General features: G+C 40.7%; 1 protein-coding gene across 2 annotated transcripts in view; it reads right to left on the reverse strand.

Moving 5' to 3' along the window:
- CABIN1 (calcineurin binding protein 1) overlaps positions 1-22,127 on the reverse strand; it is a 331,038-nt gene that overhangs the window by 242,186 nt on the left and 66,725 nt on the right. For both annotated transcript variants that reach the window (XM_089653220.1, XM_089653219.1), the window contains exons 10-16: positions 19,121-19,286; positions 13,738-13,871; positions 10,467-10,684; positions 9,194-9,272; positions 8,898-9,085; positions 8,581-8,733; positions 2,105-2,299 (exon numbers count right to left, since the gene is read on the reverse strand). In XM_089653220.1, the coding sequence (XP_089509346.1) occupies positions 2,105-2,299; positions 8,581-8,733; positions 8,898-9,085; positions 9,194-9,272; positions 10,467-10,684; positions 13,738-13,871; positions 19,121-19,286 (1,133 nt within the window). The remainder of the gene's footprint in view (positions 1-2,104; positions 2,300-8,580; positions 8,734-8,897; positions 9,086-9,193; positions 9,273-10,466; positions 10,685-13,737; positions 13,872-19,120; positions 19,287-22,127) is intronic.

A 22,127-nucleotide genomic window follows, 5' to 3' on the forward strand; every position in this document is an offset into this window, starting at 1 on the left:
ATACTCTAGGCTAGCCTCACAATATTCCATTCCAGTGGGGTCCAGGTACAGCCTCCATAGTTGCTGCTGAGGATACACCAATCCAAATAGCTGCTGTGTACTGACTAGCTCAAGCAGCATTTTTGAAGCCTTGACTGAAGTTGCTGAAGAAATAAATATCTACGATGTATGGAGTATCTTGAGGAGCACAAATAAAAATAACAGCAGGCAGTATGTGCAGCAGTGAAGTGACGAGGGTATTACAGCAGGCAGTATGGCTGTGCAGAAGAGGCATGAGGAGGGGAGATTGGCAACAGCATATGCAGGAGAGGAAAGCAGAGGGGATGATGGCGGCAGAACGTGCAGCACAAGAGTGCAGAGAATACAACAGCAAGCAGTATGTGCAAGAGGGAAGTGCTGAAGGTATGAAAGCGAAATGGCAAAAACGGACAAAAGTGCAAAGGGTACAGAAGAATGTCTGATGAGTGCGCTAGGGGTGGGATCGTAGTGAACTGGATAGACTCATTACAGGCAAAGCAAGATAGTTCAAGCCGTGATTTGTCATAATTGTGATGATTATGGCTTACAGCTCATGAAAACCCCAAATCCACAATCTCAGAAAATTAGAATATTACATGCAATCAATAAAACAAGGATTGTACAGAGAACAATATCGGACCTCTGAAAAGTAAAAGCATGCATATGTACTCAGTACTTGGTTTGGGCCCCTTTTGCAGCAATTACTGCCTAAATGCGGCATGGCATGGAAGCAGCCTGTGGGACTGCTGAGGTGTTATGGAAGACCAGGATGTTTCAATAGCGGCCTTCAGCTGTTCTGCATTGTTCGGTCTCATGTCTCTCATCTTTCTCTTGGCAATGCCCCATAGATTCTCTATGGGGTTCAGATCAGGCAAGTTTGCTGGCCAATCAAGCACAGTAATCCAACGGTCATTGAACCAGGTTTTGGTGCTTTTGGCAGTGTGGGCAGGTGCCAAGTCCTGCTGGAAAATGAAGTCAGCATCCCCATAAAACTCGTCTATGGAAGGAAGCATGAAGTGCTCCAAAATCTCCTGGTAGACGGCTGCGTTGACCCTGGACTTAATGAAGCACAGTGGACCAACACCAGCAGATGACATGGCTCCCCAAATCAACACAGACTGTGGAAACTTCACACTGGACTTCAAGCATCTTGCAGTGTGTGCCTCTCCATTCTTCCTCCATACTCTGGGTCCTTGGTTTCCAAATGAGATGCAAAAGTTGCTCTCTTCAGAAAAGAGGTCTTTGGACCACTGAGCAACTGACCAGGTCTGTTTTTCTTTAGCCCAGATATGACACTTCTGACGTCGTTTGTTGTTCAGGAGCGGCTTGACAAGAGGAATACGACATTTGAAGCCCATGTCCAGGATCCGTCTGTGTGTGGTGGCTCTTGATGCACTGACTCCAGCCTCAGTCCACTCCCTGTGAAAGTCCCCAACACTTTTGAATGGCTTTTTCCTGGCAATCCTCTCCAGGCTGTGGTCATCCCTGCTGCTTGTGCACCTTTTTCTTCCACACTTTTCCCTTCCACATAACTTTCTATTAATGTGCTTTGATACAGCACTTTGGGAACATTCAACTTCTTTTGCAATTACCTTTTGAGACTTTCCCTCCTTATGGAGGGTGTCAATGATGGTTTTCTGCACAACTGTCAGGTCAGTAGTCTTTCCCATGATTGTGATTCCTACTGAACCAGACTGAGAGACCATTTAAAGGCTCAGGAACCCTTTGCAGGTGTTATGGCTTAATGAGCTGATTAGAGTGGGACACTTTGAGCCGAGAATATTGCACCTTTTCACAATATTCTAATTTTCTGAGATTGTGGATTTGGGGTTTTCATGAGCTGTAAGCCATAATCATCACAATTATGACAAATCACGGCTTGAACTATCTTGCTTTGCATGTAATGAGTCTATCTTATATATTAGTTTCACCTTTTAAGTTGCATTACTGAAATAAATGAACCTTTGCACGATATTCTAATTTTTCGAGTTTCACCTGTATATAGGATAGGAGTTGTGTCACATACACAAATAAAGGTGTTTATCCTCTCTGCTTCTTACAAAAAAGAAAAGCTATAATTAGTCACCTGCATAAGTAGCAGCTGGGCAGGCCTTTCAGGAGGTGAGGTCATGAAGTCAAGGTGTTTAGACCGGCCGTAACCACTCATCAACAATGTAGGGCACACTAGACGAACCACTGAAGAGTAGTCCCCTATTTCATGTAATCGTTGGATCTCCTCCAGTGACTGGCATCTCTCCAGAGACTTTAGACTATTCTCAATCTAGAGAAAGAAACACGTGTGAAAATCTATACAACTGTACCTGTAACATCACATTTTAAAAAGATAATTTATAAATGTCATATTAAATTAAAAGCTTGACCAGCACAACAGAAACAGAATTCACAGAGCAAATGCTTAGCGCACACAGAGATGTATGTTGTAGTCAGCAAAGGTGCAGGGCTGTGGAAATTTTTGGAAAAACTACTTGTCCAGGGACAATCAACTTGTCCAGCATAACAATCTACTTGTCCAGATAAAAAATTTTATTTTTAACCAAAACTGTATTTAAATTAGAGGTGATATTAGGAATGTCTGGGGCTTTTAAAAACAAAACGAGCTTTATGGAGACTTAAAAGTTTAATATTAATATTTTTAACATTGCGTTATTTATAAGGGGAGAGACCTTGCAGTGTAATGAGCACCGATTGGCTGCTCCTCAGGAAAGGGTAGGTCAGGGCTTATCCTTTATACCTTTCGCTGCCAGAGCTGTTTTTGCATTTTTTGCGCTGCCAGAGCTGTTTTTGCATTTTTTGCACAAGTTTAAAAAATCATTTTAGGCCTGAAGATTGCATAAAAATCCCAAACATTATATATTTTCTGAAAGCAGAGACCCTAGAGAATAAAACAGTGGTAATTTTTTCTGTCGCATGATATTACTGCAAAATGTCAGTATAAAATGCAAGTTATAAAAAATTACCCTATTTTTTTTGTAAAATATAAAAGATGAGGTTGCACCAAGTAAATAGATATCCAACTTGTCAAACCTTACATTTGTGTGCGCTCTTGCAATGGCGACGAACTTCAGTACTCTATACTTTCTATGGGTCAACACTTTTAAAGCTCCTTATAGGTCATCAACTTAGCATTAGGGCTCGTTCACACTTGACTTATTTCTAATTCTTGCCAAACGCCCCTATAGCATTTGACAGGCATTAGACAGGTATTTGGGAAGTGTTTTTAACGCTCCCCAAACGCCCTATGTGCAGTTTTGAGGCGTTTGATAGGCGTTTACCAAGTGTTAAAACCGCACCACAAACGCCTATAATGAAGTTAAATGGTATTAACGCCTCGCAAACACCTGCCAGGCGTTTGAGGAGCGGCACCATAGACTTGAATGGGAGGATTTAACTCCTCCTGACTCGACATGAGGCGTCAGTTTTGCCGTGACGTGGCGCTAACGCTTCAGTGTGAACAGCACTGTGTGCTGCCATGTGCAGAATTTTCATAGGCGTTTGAGAAGCGTTAAAAATGCTTCCCAAATGCCTGCCTGACAAAGCTAGTGTGAACGTAGCCTTACGGAGGAAGTCTGGTGCTAGAATTATTGCTCTCATTCTGGCATGCATGGCGATATGTGACACGTGTATCTCAATTGATGTTTTCATGCGTAGGCGCCCCAGCGTGTGCTATTACGCTTGTACGTGTGCATATGTGGGGGGCCTCAATTTATTTTTGTGGGGGTGGGGGAGATAGTATGTGCTTGGGTGTAACTTAATTTTTTTACAATTTAAAAAAAAAAAACCTTTGCTTTTTTACATCACATAGGGGATAAAGTCCCCTATGTGATGATTTTTTGGTGACAGGTTCTCTTTATTGAGGCATCCAGGGTCTTAAAGACCCTGCATGTCTCCCCAGTGCTCCACTGAATGTAATGCAGTGCACATCGCACCGCATTACATTCTTTCCCGGCCTCCATAGCCGGGAATTTCTCAACGGGGACCTGGACGTGACATCATAACGGCACTTCCGGGGCAGGACAAGAAGGAGAGGGGAGTGGACGTGTCCCCACTCCTCCCTCCCCTTTAGCCGACGGTGGTGAGCCGGGCCCGGGACCGCAGATGGGCGTTAGGAGACTCCCCCGGGGGGGTGTTGGGTTGAGAGGCTGGTGCACCGTGTGGAAGCATACTGGCGGCAGTCTCCCGAATGCTTCCACCTGACAGGTGAGCCCACTGCTTGCCTGTATACAGTTGTGACCAAAATTATTCAACCCCCACTGAAATTGAGTGTTTTGGCCAGTTTGACATTGCTTTTGATCATTCAGTCATCTTGCTTACATTTACATTAAAGAGGCACTTGTAGGTCAGACAAATATAACATAACAGTTATAATGAAATAACCACAAATGTCTTTTCTGTGCTCACAGCATTATCAGTTTTATTCAACCCCCAAGTGACATTCAATCTTAGTACTTAGTACAGCATCCTTTTACAGTTATAACAGCTTTTAAACGTGAAGCATAGCTTGACACAAGTGTCTTGCAGCGATCTACGGGTATCTTCGCCCATTCTTCATGGGCAAAGGCCTCCAGTTCAGTCACATTCTTAGGCTTGCGCACTGCAACTGCTTTCTTTAAGTCCCACCAGAGGTTCTCAATCGGATTTAAGTCTGGTGACTGCGATGGCCACTCCAAAATGTTCCAGCCTTTCCTCTGCAACCATGCTCTAGTGGACTTGGAGGTATGCTTGGGATCATTGTCCTGTTGAAAGGTCCAACGTCTCCCAAGCCTCAGGTGTGTGACGGACTGCATCACGTTTCCATCCAATATCTCCTGGTACTGAAGAGAATTCATGGTACCTTGCACACGCTGAAGCTTCCCTGTACCTGCAGAAGCAAAACAGCCCCAAAGCATGATTGACCCTCCACCATGCTTCACAGTAGGCAAGGTGTTCTTTTCATCATAGGCCTTGTTCTTCCTCCTCCAAACATAGCGTTGATCCATGGGCCCAAACAGTTCTAATTTTGTTTCATCAGTCCACAGAACACTATCCCACAACTTTTGTGGTTTGTCCACATGGCTTTTGGCATACTGCAGTCGACTCTTCTTATTCTTTGGAGACAGCAAGGGGGTACGCCTGGGAGTTCTGGCACGGAGGCCTTCATTACGCAGTGTGCGTCTTATTGTCTGGGCTGAAACTTCTGTACCCACATCTGACAAATCTTTTCTCAGTTCCTCAGCAGTCACACGGGGACTTCTCTCCACTCTACGCTTCAGGTAGCGCACAGCAGTCGAAGTCAGCATCTTCTTTCTGCCACGACCAGGTAGCGTTTCAACAGTGCCCTTTGCCTTGAATTTGCGAATGATGCTTCCTAAGGTGTCTCTTGGTATGTTTAACATCTTTGCAATCTTCTTATAGCCATTGCCCTTCCTGTGAAGAGAAATCACCTCTTCTCTTGTCTTCCTGGACCATTCTCTTGCCTTCACCATGTTTGTAACCACACCAGTAAATGTCTAGAAGGAGCTGAGTATCACAGTCATTTTAAAGCTGCCTAATTGGTGCTTATTATGCTTGATTGCTGCTCGGTGACATCCACAGGTGTTTTCAATACCTGATGGAAAGCACCTGTATGAACCTCTGTTCTTCAGAGTGGTAGTCTTTAAGGGGTTGAATAATTGTGGCAATGAAGAAACCACATAAGAACCATTTACTACTGTATTACATAAACAATTGATGTCATTTTAGTTGCATTTGGGTAGTTACAACGTCCTTGTAGGATTTGATTCTGAATACAATTCCAAATGTACACTATAGTCCCTAAACCCCTTTACAGCATTGGGGGTTGAATAATTTTGGTCACAACTGTAGGTAGAAAAAAACTACCTGCCGACATCCATAACTACATATCCTGGGCGTCAGGCGATAGGAGTCGAACATTCCTGAGGTGTTATATTAAATTGGTTTTAAAGGCAGAAGGTTTTTTACCTTAAAGTGTAACTTTAGGCAAAAAATAAACATGGGTAGACAGGCAGGATTTTTAATGCAGAAGAGACGTGCCTTGTCTCTTCTGCATTAAAGCTACCTACCTGCCTGTCCACCCCTATACAGTGAGCTGCACAGCTCACTGTACAAATTCGGCAATGCCGAAATTGATGGAAGTACCACACATGTGTAGGAAGCAAGCTGCTCGAAGATGTCAGCGGCCAGGCAGAGAGCTCTGTGACAGAGCATCACGGGATCGGAGGCGACTATAGTTTCGCTTTAATGAATTCTATGCATTAAGTTAAAAAGCCTTCTGGGTGCAGCCCCCCTTCAATCCAGCGATGTGCATGAAAGCGGCGGCTCTCCCAGATCTACCTCTGTCAATCACAAGCAATGAGGAGAGAGTGGGGGGTGGGCCGGGCCACACTTTGTGTGTGAATGGACAACGTCCATTCGAAGGAGCGCAGCGCAGGAGAGAGCCTGCTCAAGTGCCCCCACAGCAACAGGCTTGCTATTGGGGGCACTTGGCAAAGGGCAGGAGCCAGGACCGCCACCAGGGCACCCAAAAATAAGAGAATCAGAGCTGCTCTGTGCAAACCTCTATAATCACTTTAAGCTTCTAACATTAACACATCACAAAAACCATCAAAAATGCGCATGGAAAAAAAATGCAAAGCTCGGCAGAAAATGGGCCTCAAAAAACGCATCACCCACACATGCATAGATGTGAACCTAGCCTTAGAATCTTTGCATGATTCTACCAGACTTGCCAGAAAATTAGAGGTTTTTGAGGTTGTGTCAACAGTAAACTTATTGGATATAAAGTATAAACCTGACACATTGGTACTCAGGGGTTTGAATGAGGATCTGGATGTACATACCATTCTGTAGATTGCACATCTGGTTTCATTAGATTATTATATTTATTTTTTTTATGATTTTCATGTAAGCTGTGGGGTGGTTTAATAAGGTATTTGAAGAGGGTTTCCATAGTAAGGGTTTCTTAATAAAACATTGTAATGAGTTCAATACTGCTCTTTTACATATTTTTATATACATTTTTGGATTTAGTGTTCACAACATTGGTTGTAATTTTTTTTAATTTTAATCTCCTTTCAGGTTCGAGACTGGGCTATTGGACTAGTACTACTACTTTATTATTTGTACGCATAGGTCCTTTTGAGTCTGTTGTTTATTTAAAATGATATAAGGATATGGTTATATAATAATGTACATGCTTGTAGGCTTGGGAACCAAAGGATAAATGTTAGAGGGTACATGCTCTCCTCCTGTTCTGCCCACCTCAGAGGGGAGAAAAGAAGCATTTCAGGAGCACTTGGATGGTCTTGCGACACACATAGCCTTCTTTTGACACGTACATGAGTGTATACTATATACATTAAAGGTGTTGTGATTCACTGCTGATACAGTTTTATGTTCATGCTTACCAGTGCATACAGATATTGAAGGAGCCATTTCATAGCACACCAGTGTGGACTTTGATGTCATTTGGAAGTGGGATCCTCAATATAATTCATGCATTTATCCTCAATATAATTCATGCCTAACTGTGGTGCATTATATCCTTATTAAACAATCTATAATTAGAGCGGTTGTAAAGGTTAAATATTTTTTACCGTAATGCAATCCTTGCATTAAGGTAAAAAATATCCTAGTGTTTGTATGCCACCCCCTATACTTACCTTGCTCGATCCAGCACTGTGCCCGTTTATAGCCACTTTCTCCTCTCTCTGCATTCACAGGACAGAGAGGCAGCAGTGAGAGCCATTGGCTGCTGATGCTGTCAAATACTATGAGCAAAGAGCTTTGTGTGTCTATAGATGCACACAGTCTGGCTCGGGAGCGTACATGTATGTGCATCCCATAGGAAGAGGCTTCCTATTGTGGCACAAGGAGAAGAAAAGCTGTGAGCGCAAGCAGCGGACCCCAGAAGAGGAGGTGTGGGGCTGCTCTGTGCAAAACTAATGCACAGAGCAGGTAAGTATAACAGGTTTATAAAAAAATTAGGCTTTACAACCTCTAACCTTTACAACCTTTAACTTTTCAGGTATACGTTATTATTGGCCCTATACCTCTCAATATGGAGTGTTCATTTTGCAGGTTGTTTTGCACTTTTGGGTTGTTTTCCGTTTTCTCTTCTGCAATAAATAGTCTGCTCGTAAGTTTAAAAATGCCTTCACTTTCATTTTAAGTCCAGCAGCAAATGGTTTCACAAACAGGGAATTTTAGAGAGTGTATTTTAGCGCACAAGATAACTGTCTGTTGTTAGCTATCCAGTACTTGATAAGTTTACCCGAGTCTAAACCCACAGCATTTACTTTCAGTTGCCCACATACCAATGCAGCTTTCATTTAGAGCCCCCAAGAATCAAGTACTGGGGCCAGCTCCCTACTGCATTTTGCTATTGGTTAGTGAAAGCATCTATCTCACTGATGGGTTAATACTAAGTGGGAATGAGGGAAGCCCAAGCACTTGACAATAATTGTGGGGGCACTCAAAAAGAATCCTATGCCGACACTGAAAACTGACAGTACAGCCAGAAATAATTGTAAATTAAGTACTAACCTCCTCCACAGAAACAGTAGAGTCTAGCTGTAGATTTGGTAATCTTATTACCACAGATTCCTCCTTTTCTTTTAGTCTGTATTCTCTAGCTTCTGGAGTTTGAAAGAGGTCAGTACAGATGTCAAAGTTTTCTAAAGCCTGTTCCATGTCTCCCTAATTAGAAATAAAAACCATAATGCAATTATCTACATTCTATTAATATACGTTGAAGAAAATCCATAAATAAGCATATCACAAATTAAATGGATAAGAATAATTATAATATAAACGCTTCAGTCAGTGAAACAATGCCAGTATTGGTCTATCAATCAACTGACCTGGAGAGCCAACAATCTTGCCTTCAGCCAGTAGACTCTCACTACATAGTTGAGCCAGCCATCTAGAAACAGGTCACGTTGAGAAGCTGCAAAACCCATCATCATCTGATCCTCCAAAAAGTGAGATCCAGAGAACTCAGGTCCAAAGCAGTCTCCAGCAACACCAACAGGACACTTCCAAGGAGATGCTACAAAGGCAAATATGCTACTACTAAGTAAACACGTCCAAATGTGCCATACAATGAAAATATGACCGTGGAATCTACTCTGTACAAAAAGCAGAATTCAATAAATACCTGTGCCATTTTTCACTTTGGATATAAGCCACTGGTCCAGCTGAAGCTCCATGCAAGTCAAACTCATAACCATCATGTCCTGTTAAGACAGTGAAGAAGAGGGATACGTGACCTTTAGCCCATATTTATACTTGAGGGCATTGTACGTAGGCGATTTTGTGGCATTTTAAATGCTTTTTATAAAAGTGTGGTGATGTACAGGAGCTTCTAAGGGGCAGGATCGTGCATGCTTGACACCGTAGATTGTTAACATGGGAGTGCCTTAAAATTGTTTGCAACATGCGTTTTTTGCATTTTTTTTTCGCGTGCCCTCACTGAAGTCATTGGGGACAAAAACGCTTGGAGCTTCAGGCGTTCAGCTACTGGCAGCTGAATGTTCACATATGGGACCATTTAAAAGCATTGGACTTGGCTTGTTGAGCATTTTGGAGCTTTAAACTTGAAGCTACAAAATGCTCAGCTGTGAATGGACCTTATATGCTAGTCTAATAGTAGCCAATTGCAGCAATATAGAAGAAATATTTCTAAGCGTGTCCTCCCTTTAGAAACATGAAATCATCTTGTAATACATTGGACAGTCCTCAGTTCTGCTCTCATAAGGGCACAATTCACAAGGAACTCTTGTTTCCCATATCTAACTGAAACATATTGGTCCTGCACAATAAACCTACCATTTTACACTGAGTGTCTTACTTTTATTTTTTCACTATGACCTTTTCAGATGTCTACAAGAAATATATAAACTAAACTTAAAAAAAAGTTGACTGAGTTGAGGTTATAGCCCTCCCTTACTCCATCAAAACAAAAAAAAAAACAAAAGGTTTTGCCTTTAGAGCTACTTAAAAGTTAATATTTAAAACATACCACACAGGCCTAATGGTTTACTTTACCTTTAATCGAGCATATCAAAGAAAACAGTGGGTAAAACTGAGTGAAATGAATATAGATGGGGTTGCTCAATATATACCAAAAGCCACACAGAAAAATATGACAGCATTTTGGTAAATTAGAATCCAGTAATAAGTAAATTTTTTTGCCCTTACAACATTTATCTCAGAGAAAGGTGTCCATAACACACTAACATAATATAGTTTGCAAACTTAAATTGGGAAATGTAGCCTTTATTGACTGGATGACAGCCTAGGACCTAGTTCAGTTCATATTCTGAAACCAAAAATGAGTAAGAGTGCAGTAGGCAGCCAAAGAAACACCAGTTTATCATGGCTGCCCTAAATCTAGGCAAGTCAGAAACATATATTGCTGTCCTTCTTACCCGAATGTGCTGGTTCTTGCAGTCTCTGAGTAGTGGGTTGGGCAGTCCACTACTGTGCTTCCGCCAGCTAATGTATATATTAAGCACAACATCTGCTAGTCCTGGAGGCCACTTCACCAGAAATTTCTGAGCAATCACTTTCAGATATCTCATCAAAAGTTCCAGAATGCCACCATTTTCCAGATTAGTGAACAAAAATTGGTGCACATCTTGCTTCTCTGTAATGACAGTATATGAAAAAGAAGTCAGATCTTAATTCACAAAATTGTATGTGTACCTAACGTATATATTTCCAGTGGATCAACAAAGCAAGCATATAATATCAGTAAAACTAATTGGATACAACAGAATATAGGTAGATATTAACTTGAATGGCAGTGAAGAAAGCTTTTTTGAAGAGTGTTTATGCATTTATACTGACAAGTCCTAAAAATTATAACAGCATTAGAATGCTTAACGAGGACTAATCATGGCTGGGTCTAGGCCATAGAGAGGGCTAAAATTCAAGGTACTTATATAATCAGGTCCCCAACCCATAGGCCAAATCAATGTATTAAAAAGTGTAAGAAAAAAAAACAAAAAAAAAAAAACCACAGGAAAAAAAAAAGTTATTATACTTACATTATAATCCGAAATCCTCCTGCGCTATGAGACTGGAAGTACTAAACCTATTCTATAGCTGCCAGCACTCAAAAACTGATACCAAAAAACAGTGTCAATAAATCATAAACAAACAGTGCAGCGCTCTAAAAGACTGTGTCTACAACTCAATGATAATATATCAATATAAATAATATAATACAATAGTGACAAATAAAAAATTAGTGCCAAACCATGACCATAAAGATAGTGTACACACAATTAATTATAATTAATAACACTCCAAACTTCATCCAATAAAGGAACTCTTAGCAGTGCTCACACAGTGCCACAAAGAATAAACATTTAAAAATGTATTTTGAACAGTGTCCTTTTCGTGAAAAATGAAAAAAATCATGCAATGTGCAGCAATGATATTAAAAAAATTTGTGACTGTGCCAAACTCTTCTCTCGTTAACGGCTAGATTGCCTCCTCACCTCCTCCTACTGACCCCAAGGGGCCAACAGGCTTGCAGGATCACCCTGGATCCTTGATTTGCAATGGCCAGCAGCTTCCTTCCTTCCCTGGATCTCCTTTGAGGGGCTCCTAATGCCCCTAATCAGTCAGGGCGGTCCTGAAGAGTAATAGCTCACCAATCCAGTGAGCCAAAAAAGCCTCTAAGTGCAGTATTTAGTCAACTTGGTTTATTTCAAAGAGTAAAAAAGAGTATCACTCACATTACAAGCAGTCTTCCCTCCTCACTGATGTGTGGGTGTACTGCATGTGAATGGGACCTCCTGGGTGTAGCAAAATGGTGTCTCACGCCGGAAATGCGTCACCACGCACCGGAACTACGGACTCGCGAACCTACGCGTTACGTCACCGTCTGGTCGTGACTTCATCGGGGTATCGCACTACGAGCGCAGTCCCTCCCTTTATACTGGACCTAATGTTATAGCTTAACTAGAGACCCGCCTCCCATGCATTCAACGGTGCCCGCGCCATTTTCTCGACTACATCTCCCATTCAGAACGGCGGCCATTTTTCTGACGCCCTCCTTTCATTTAACCTGCCGCATAATACAGTATATAATGAATGGGAGGATCTCCTAATCCGAATAGACACCGCACCGTAAGAATCATTAGCTATAACTCGGGGAATCCTAACTCACTAATTAAATTAGTAATAAACCTTTATTAGGGAACTGAATTGTACATGCCAATAAATCCCTCAATCCTATATATAAAAACAAAATATTCTTGTTGGGTTTTACTAATAGAGTAAATAAATATAAATACTAACTAAATAAATAGACACTCAGTCTACAAATCTGGGGGATGGACTAAGGGGATATCCATATACTTTATACCGATAAAAATAAATAAATATAAATACGTGTAGAAAAATGAACTAATTATGTATAAAAAATATATCAAAAATCCCTACATCATGTAATCTACCCACACATTTACATGATTCAATATTAAAAATTATTAAAATATATGCTGTGTAACCACAGCAAATATACATCCAAAATGATTCCCAATCAATAAAAAATATATAAACATAATAAGAAGAAAATCTTAAAACACCATCTACCATCTCCTATAAATACTGATTAAATTGTTGTTTAAATCTAAGACATTATTATTAGTAGACCAATAGTTAATACATAACTACCTCAATAAAAATTTAATAAACTTTTAATAAATTTAATAAAAATTTAATAAACTAGTGATACCTCAAATTTATACTTCTAATAGTAAATAGATAATTACATCCGTTTGAATTCAATAAAAACAGTGATCCTTCTGATATTTACCTCTAATGGGCCTTAATGGGCAAAGAATTGTTCACAATGTAAAAGGAGTGAATAAAACACATCTCAGTAATCACTGATAAAACTATTTAGGTCGAACTCGACATTTTGTCACTATTGTATTATATTATTTATATTGATATATTATCATTGAGTTGTAGACACAGTCTTTTAGAGCGCTGCACTGTTTGTTTATGATTATACTTACATTACCCCCAGCCTCTTGGCGAAGGTGAAGTCAAGACACTACGACACTTCTAGGAACTGTAAGAATTCCAAATATAATTAGGAGGTGCTGCAGGAGCATCTTCTCATGATATTTGGAATCCTCAGCGCTTCTAAGATAATACCATCACTTTCTTCAGTATGAAAGCTGGGATAAGATGAGTATATGAACTACCTGTTTAGCTTTACTTTGCTTGTCTGAGGTTGGCTCTTAGAGCTAATGAGGTCTAAGAATTGCTGCCCGGCTCCTAAGTTACATACTTGTTTAAAGTCTTGCTAATTAAAGTGTGCCGTTATGTGATAATGTTATAAATACTCACAGGCAGCATGAGTTATCAAACCAAGGTCAGGGAGTTGGCCGTCGGGTCTCATGTGTCATCATCTCTAACTTCTGAGGCCTCTACACAAAAAATGCTAAAAAATTCATATGGGTACAGTGCATAACCGCACAATTGTCATTCAAAGTGTGATAGCGCTGAAAGCTGAAAATTGGCCTGGACAGGAAGGGGGTAAAAGTGTCCGGACTTGAAGTGGTTAAGATGCTTTTCAATTACCATTAACTTGTATGAGCATAAAAGCAATTCTAAAGTGAGCAAAAGCCCATGTACACAAGCCTTAATATTGCAGCAGTACAATTTGCTTCAGACCTGACTCCATGAATGTAGTAGAATCAAATGACATCACATGATCACCAGCTTGGAAATTGTTCCGTTTTATGTCTGAATGCATCTCATAGTTGCTGATGGAATCCTCTTCTTCCTCTAAGTCAGATTTGCGAAGCCTTGAGGAAACACAGAATAATAAAATATAAAAAATCAACAAGACCAACCAAACTGAAATCAATTATACTATTATCAGGAAAGAGGACGCCTTGAAAGAAATGTGCACCTCTGTTAACTCAAAGACAAAGTTGATGTTACCGCCTCTTTTCTATCACTGACAACAGCATCTTATCCAGCGCACACGAGGAACTACGATAAGGGGAATTCTAACTTATGCCATGCAGTCAAAATGCCACCACCTTGTAAAGCATTTCCTGGTAATTATGCTATGCTATAAAAGCAGAATGTCCTATAAGAGACTAGGGCTGAAACAACTAATCAACATAATCCATTATGGAAATAGTTGTCAATTATTTGTCACTATAAATTGGTGATCGTCGCCATTACTAGTAAAAATTTAAAAAGAAAAAAAGCCCAGTATATAAAACTTTCATGTAAACCAATTAATTGACACGTATTGGGATTTTGTTTAGCACAGACATGTAGCAGAATACATTTTGGCCTACATTTATGACGAAATTTGATTTTTTAAATTTTTTTACTGGACATATTGAATAGCAAAAAGTCCAAAATATAGTTTTTTTCTCAAAATTGTCGTTTTTTTTTTGTTATAGCGCAAAAAATTTAAACCGCACAAGCGATCAAAACCCACTGAAAGAAAGCCCTAGTCGTGGTGAAAAAAGGAAGTAAATTTAATTTGGGTGCAGCGTTGCATGACCACGCAATTGTCACTTAAAGTATCGCAGCGCCATAATGCAAAAAATGGCCTGGTTAGGAAGGGAGGTAAATCCTCTGGAGGGCAAGTGTACTGTTTTCGTACAAGAAAAATTGGATACGAAAGACTGTGCAAAAACAATAATCTACATTACAATGTTTCTATGTCAAACAAAAAAAATGACTTTATACCATAAAAATGGATAATCGATCACCCGAATTTCTTGTGTACACAGTTTTAGTACAGCGATATGTTAATTTATATTTGTTCAGCCCCGTGAGTTGAATGAAAAGAAACTTATAGTGTGTACCAGGCTTTAATTGATAGCAGGCACAAGTAGCTTGTATCAATCTACCTGCCTAGGGAGTCTGTCATGCATAATATTATGTTACAGTCTTGTCTGAAAATCTGCAAAACAGTGTTTAGGTCTTTTTTTATATTTTTTTTCTTTGAATATAAATTTTTATCTTGGAGTCTGATGACATGTACCAAACTCAACCTCTAATAGTACATACATCTCTTCTCTCTGTTAGTTTCAGAATGGATTATTTTGTTTCCCAACCAGCTGGTTATTTATATTTAACACTGCATATAGATATTCAAGAATAAAAGGTACTTTTTAACTTTACATACTAACTAAATTATGCACCACACCTTTTTTTTTTAAGTTTTTATCCAATTAATTTAAACAATAATCGACCAACTAATCGATTATGAAAATAATTGTTAGTTGCAGCAGTATCAGAGACCTTTTTGAATTTCTATTCAAAAGATGTCCTAAAGTTAAGGTCAGAGACTGATATACAGCAGATGGATGTGCTCATTAGTTATCAACTACCATGGCAAGCAGGAGGAGTCTTGCAAATTTTATAATCTAAAATGTGTCATTGTTGTAACAGCAGACTGATTGCTGACAGATGAAAGGGATTTGGGGGGGGGGGGGTGATGGAATGCTTTTAATTTATTTTGTTATAATTTATTTTTTTAAACACTTCTTAAAATGTACTTCCTTATTTAACTTTATTGTTATCACAAGGGGCTAACAAGCCCCTGACTGATAGCATGGGTAGGTGACAGGACCTCTTTATGGGAGAAGAATGTCACCAGCAGACCAAGGTTCTTCAATATGGGTCCCAAGGTTAATAAGCAATCACGTAGCTACAGCAAGGGCTGTAATTGCTTATTAAAGCTTTGGACCCATACTGGAGAACCTCGGTGTGTTGCAGACCTTCTCCTGTGATGTTTCTTGGTTCCAGCCAATGGTCGCTGCAGCACCCACCTATACACATAGCCGCTCTTTGATGCAGGAACGTGTGCATTGGGATTGTGAAATTTTGTTTAGGTCCTCTTTCTGAAGACATCAGGGGTGTATTAGCCCCACCCCAATGTCTCACCTACATCTAATCAAGCCCAGGTAATGATTGATTGGTTGAGAGCTGCACTCAGACCTGAAGCCTTCAGCCTTTAGAACTACTTTTAATTTGCTGCTATGTATGAAAGCTGTGATCCCAGAAGTGATCTAATACTCTAATACCATGCTTTGAATGGTATAGTCATTACTGCGATCCTTGGTTCCCCAGAGGAACAAGAAAGTTCAAGAACCACTTTGGACACTACCAGCAGGGGTGCGGGTGGCGCAACTTAGAGCAGTAGTGGTCTCAAGTACAGCCCCCAACATCACCAAAAGACCACACATAAAATTCAGTAAATATGCAGTGTCAGAGACAGCAAACACACAACAGGATATAATCAAATACTATGGGCATGATATACAAGATTTTCAGAGACTGTGGTTATTAGACAGGAGATGGTCAGAGACTGCGGGCATAATACAGGATATGATCAGAGGCTGCTGACATAATACAGGAGATGATCAGGGACTGCAGACAAGATACAAGAGATGGCCAGAGACTGTGGATGTAACACAAGAGATGGTCAAAGACTGTGGACATGGTACAGGAGATGGTCAGAGACTGCAGAAATGATACAAGACTTGGTCATTGGAGTCTCCTGTAATAAAGACCTGTCAGTGCTGCTCTGTTTGCAGAATGACTGGTCTTGCTTCTTCCCTCTCCTTTATTCTATAGTGGGTGGGCCTGCTGGGTCCCATCCCACAGCTCTGCTCTCTATACAAACTAAGAACAGCACAGTGTACAGTTGTGTTCAAAATAATAGCAGTCAGACATCACTAACCTGATCAATCACTGTTTTTGGTAGAAATGATATTTCTACATGGCAAATAATTTACTAGCAGGTGTAGTAGAGTAATAGAAATCCAACAGACCCAACAGTCATGACATGCATGCTGCTGATTCTGTGTAATTGAATCACTAATTGAAAGGGGCATGTTCAAAATAATAGCAGTGTGGAGTTCTATTAGTGAGGTCATTAATTCTTTGAAAAACAGGTGGCAATTATTGCCCTTATTTAAGGAAGGAAGGCAGTAAATGTTGTACATGCTGGTTACAGTGCATTTCTTTCTGAAATTCTGAGGAAAATGGGTCGTTCCAGACATTGTTCAGAAGAACAGTGTACCTTAATTAAAAAGTTGATTGGAGAGGGGAAAACATATAAAGAAGTGCAGAAAATGATAGGCTGCTCAGCTAAATTGATCGCAAATGCTTTAATATGGCAACCAAAACCTGAAAGACGTGGAAGAAAGCGAAAAACTACCCTTCGAATGGATAGAAGAATAGCCAAAATGGCAAGGACTCAGCCAACAATCAGCTCCAGGAAGATCAAAGAAGGTCTAAAGTTCCCTGTGAGTACTGTTACAATTAGAAGACGCCTATGTGAAGCCAAGCTATCTGCAAGAAGTCCTACTGTTGAAAAAAAGATGTGTGCTGAAGAGGTTACAATTTGCCAAAGAGCACATTGACTGGCCTAAAGAGAAATGGCGCAACATTTTGTGGACTGATGAAAGTAAGATTGTTCTTTTTGGGTCTAGTGGCCGGAGACAGTTTGTCAGACGACCCCCAAACACTGAATTCAAGCCACAGTACACTGTGAAGACAGTGAAGCACGGTTGCGCAAGCATCATGATATAGAGATGTTTCTCATACTACAGTGGTGGGCCTATTTATCGCATACCAGGGATCATAGATCAGTTTGAATACATCAGAATACTTGAAGAGGTCATGCTGCCTTATGCTGAAGAGGAAATGCCCTTGAAATGGGTGTTCCAACAAGACAACGACCCCAAACACACCAGTAAACGTGCAGCATCTTGGTTCCAGACCAACAAGATTGACGTTATGGAGTGGCCAGCCCAATCCCCGGATCTTAATCCAATAGAAAACTTGTGGGGTGATATCAAAAATGCAGTTTCTGAGGCAAAACCAAGAAATAGAGAGAACTGTGGAATGTAGTCCAATCATCCTGGGCTGGAATACCTGTTCACAGGTGCCAGAAGTTGGTTGACTCCATGCAACACAGATGTACAGCAGTTCTCAGAAACAGTGCTTATACAACTAAATATTAATTAAGTGATTCAAAGGAAAGCAAAATCTTCAAACATTTTTCAGTTTATATAGTGAATGTTTGAGTTTGTAAAGAAGAATACAAACACTGCTATTTTTTTGAACAGTCTAATATTCACTTTTCTTCAATTTTTTTTAGAGGAACAACACAAATTTGATATATATTTCTTCATGTTTTGATTTGGAATAGAATGTGTAGTGTTCCCAATGCATTTGTGTGTATGGAAATAAAAGCTATTAGAAGGATTTTGAGCTTTATTCACGTTTTTCAACACACTGCTATTATTTTGAACACAACTGTGTATGTACAGCACTTTGTACAGCACCTGATGTCACTACTATTTTTTCAAGGAAATAACAGGGCTTGCAAAGGCAGATTTAGGAGGCTGTATTGCTTATTTAAATAACAAACATGTGCCACACATAATGTTCAGTATATATGTAATGCTTGAAAATACTGTCAGAAACTACGGTCTAATAGAATAAATGAGGATCAGAGAGTGTGGACAAGCTATGTTTTTGGTTGGGGATATGCTACAGAAGACAGTAAGAAACTGGGAACATGTTACATGACGCTTGTAGAGATCAATGCTACTACCCAAGGTCAAAGTGCCGCGCTTCATATACCAAAGGGCTGCAGGTTGGGCACCAGGAATCTATAAACAAAAACAGTGCAACTTGGCCACCACCCCCACTCACAGGATTTGATTAACAGCAACAGGAGGCCCAATGGCTGCCGTAGCTGCCTTTCTGTCCTGTGAATGTAGTGAGAGAGGTTGCACTACAATCCGCTACAGGCAGGCACAGCGCTGGATCGAGTGAGGATTTGGGTAAATAATTGGGGGGGGGGGGGGCAGGGGATAGAGTTCATATAAACACTGGGACTTACCCTAATGCAGGGAATTCATTAAGCGAAAATGTGTTTAGCCCTTACAACCCCTTTATATACTTTGTGGCTATGGAGGAATACATTTGAATTAAAATTTTTGTTTGCATGCGTTCGTTATTTGAGACACATGCCCAATGTACTATATAGTTCACACTACAATTATACCTGGAAGGCAAGAATTTTATTAACAATTCTTGAAAATCGATTCTCTCCTCCTTTTTGCATTTAGTGTTACGGACCCGGGCAGAGCGTCTTTTAGCTGTTTCCCCGGCATCCTCAGACACCCTCTTCCTCTTCACACCTTTCTTGCTCTTGTCACTTGCCAACTGATCTAATTTAAAAGCAAACATAAAAAAAGGTTACTTTGAATACTTATTTAGCTTAACAAATTGATAAGAGATCCTATATCACCTACAAAAATCGTCAAAACAAGACAAAAACATTTTTTTCACCAAGAAGGCAAAATGCTTTATTGAATGGAAAAAAAAACCCCCTAGAAGATTACGGTAAGCAAACTGAAAAAAAAAGGGGCAACCTCCATGGTAACAATAGAAGTAGGATACTGATCATAACACAGTAGTGGAGACCTGTATGGAATATTAATTTGCTGGCAACAAAAAAAAAACAGTCAGCACAACCCCTTATGAAGAGGATACGCCTATCTCAGGGAAGATAATATATGGGAAAAATACATACATCTATATGGATAATAAGGAGAAAAGTTTGACTTTTTTTCTACATACTTACCTGTAAAATCCATTTCTTGGAGTACATCATGGGACACAGACCAGGCTATTCATGACTATGTGGGTTATAGATTATAAATTCTTACATGACCGCATGGATTCCCCTATATCCTTGGATCCTAAACCATGTTTATTGGGAATTCTCCCTAATCCAGATTCTGATAAGTATTTGACTACGTTTTTACATGAAACTTTGTTTAGCGCCAGGAAATTGGTAGCCCGCTACTGGAGGAGTGGATGCCAGATATTAACAATACCCTACCTTTAAAGAAAATTATATATGTTAATAGAGACTGCCCTAGCAAATATAGCAAAATTTGGGATCACTGGCTACAATCTGCAGACACCTGCACTTATATAGCGAAGGTTTGGATTAGCTTCATGTATTGGCTGTAAATATGTTCTTTATCATACATCAAAGGACACAGAGCAGGCTTTTCATGACTACGTGGGTTATAGGCCACCTATAGATGAACGGACACTGGCTGACCAATCAGAGATGAGGTCCTCCCCTATATAACCCCTTTTATACAGGAAGTACCTCCATTTTTGTAGCAAGCAATGACACTCCAGAAAGAGGGGTGGGACCTCTGTGTCCCGTGATGTACTCCAAGAAACGGATTTCACAGGTAGGTATGTAGAAAAAATCCAATTTTCTTTATCGTACATCACGGGACACAGAGCAGGCAATTCATGACTATGTGGGATGTCCTAAAGCAATAAGAAATTTGAGGGGAGGGTGACACCATGATAGCCACCGTCAATAATCCCTCAGGACCTACTCAGCCGTCCATAAAGCACTGCCGCCAAAGGCAGAATCCTCTGCGGCTCTGACATCCACCTGGTAGAACCTTGTGACTGTGTGAACTGCAGACCATGTAGCGGCCTTCCAAACCTGAGCCACTGAAGCCTGATGGAAGATTTCCCAAGATGCCCCCACACTCCTGGTGGATTGTGCCTTCACCAGAAAGGGTGGGACTTTACCTTTCAAACCATAGGCTTGAATGATCAATTTGCGGATCCAATGAGAAATAGCCGCCTTGGATGCCCCCTTCCCCTTTCTAGGCCCCTCTGGCAACACATATAGTGTATCTGGCCTCATGACCTGTGCTACAGCCTTCAAGAAGACCCTTACAACATGAACCACATCCAAGGTATGCAGAGATCTTTCTCCTGCTAGCTGAGGCCTAAGAAAGAATGAAGGCAGAACTATATCCTGATTGAGATGAAAACCAGAAATGGTTCTCTGCAAGATAGAGCTGCAAGCTCCAACATCGTTTTCGCAGAAGTGATTGCCACTAGAAGCAACACCTTATGAGTCAACAGGACCAGTGGAATCTCTCCAATAGGTTCAAATGGTGGCTTTTGCAAATCCTCCAAAACCAAGTTTAGGTCCCAAGGACACAAAGGCAACCTGACAGGAGGAGCCATATGCATTACTCCTTGTTAAAGAAGTGCGGACCAAAGAGTGAGACATAATGGGCCTCTGGGAAAAAAATAGCTAATGCTGAAACCTGGCCCTTAATGGTACCAACAGCCAAATTCTTCTGCAACCCTGTTTGAAGAAACGGCAGAATCTTGCCAATCACATACTTTTGTGGGTGCCATTAGTAAACCTCACACCAGGCAATGCAAGCCGTCCAGGTTCTGTAATAAATGTTCCTAGAAACTTCCTTTCTAGCACACAACATGACGGTGATGAAAGAATCCAACACTCTTCTATCCTTCAGGATTTGGGTTTCAATAGCCACGCCGTCAAATTTAGCGACCGTAAAGCCGAGTGCAATATAGGACCTTTAGACAACAGGTCTGGCCGATACGGCAGGGCCCACGGGCCATCTACTGCCATCTTCCCTATGTCTGTGTACCAGGCCCTCCTGGGCCAGGCTGGAGCAATCAGTAATACTGGAATAGACTCCTCTCGAATCCTGCGTAAGACGCGGCAGCAGCTGGATCAAGCATAAATCAGTGAGAACTGGTTCCAAAGAATCACTAAAGGTGTCTACACAGGCCCCGCGAGGGTCACCTACCCTGGACACAAAAAGATTGATCTTGTTGTTGAATCTGAAACAGATCTACATCCAGGCAACTCCATCGCTGGCAGATTTCCTTGAAAACATTGGGATGCAAAGCCCATTCCCTGGACTCAACTGCTGGCGACTGAGATAATCCGCCTGCCAATTTTCCACATCTGGAATGAACACTGCTGACAGACTTGGAACATATCTCTCTGTCCAGGTCAGAATATAGTTCACCTCCTTCTGAGATCTTCAACTCCTGGTACCACCCTGGTGGTTGATGTATGCGACTGCTATGGCATTGTCGGATTGAATCCTTACAGGCCAACCCTGAAGCCTGGATGTGCAATATCTCAGAGTCAGCCTCACTACTCAAAGTTCCAGGACATTGATGGGAAGAACCCTTTT

This window comes from Staurois parvus, unplaced genomic scaffold (genome assembly GCF_062004578.1).
Source record: "Staurois parvus isolate SC_StPar_1 unplaced genomic scaffold, SC_StPar_1.0 ptg000704l, whole genome shotgun sequence".
In the NCBI taxonomy this organism is placed as follows: Eukaryota; Metazoa; Chordata; class Amphibia; order Anura; family Ranidae; genus Staurois; species Staurois parvus.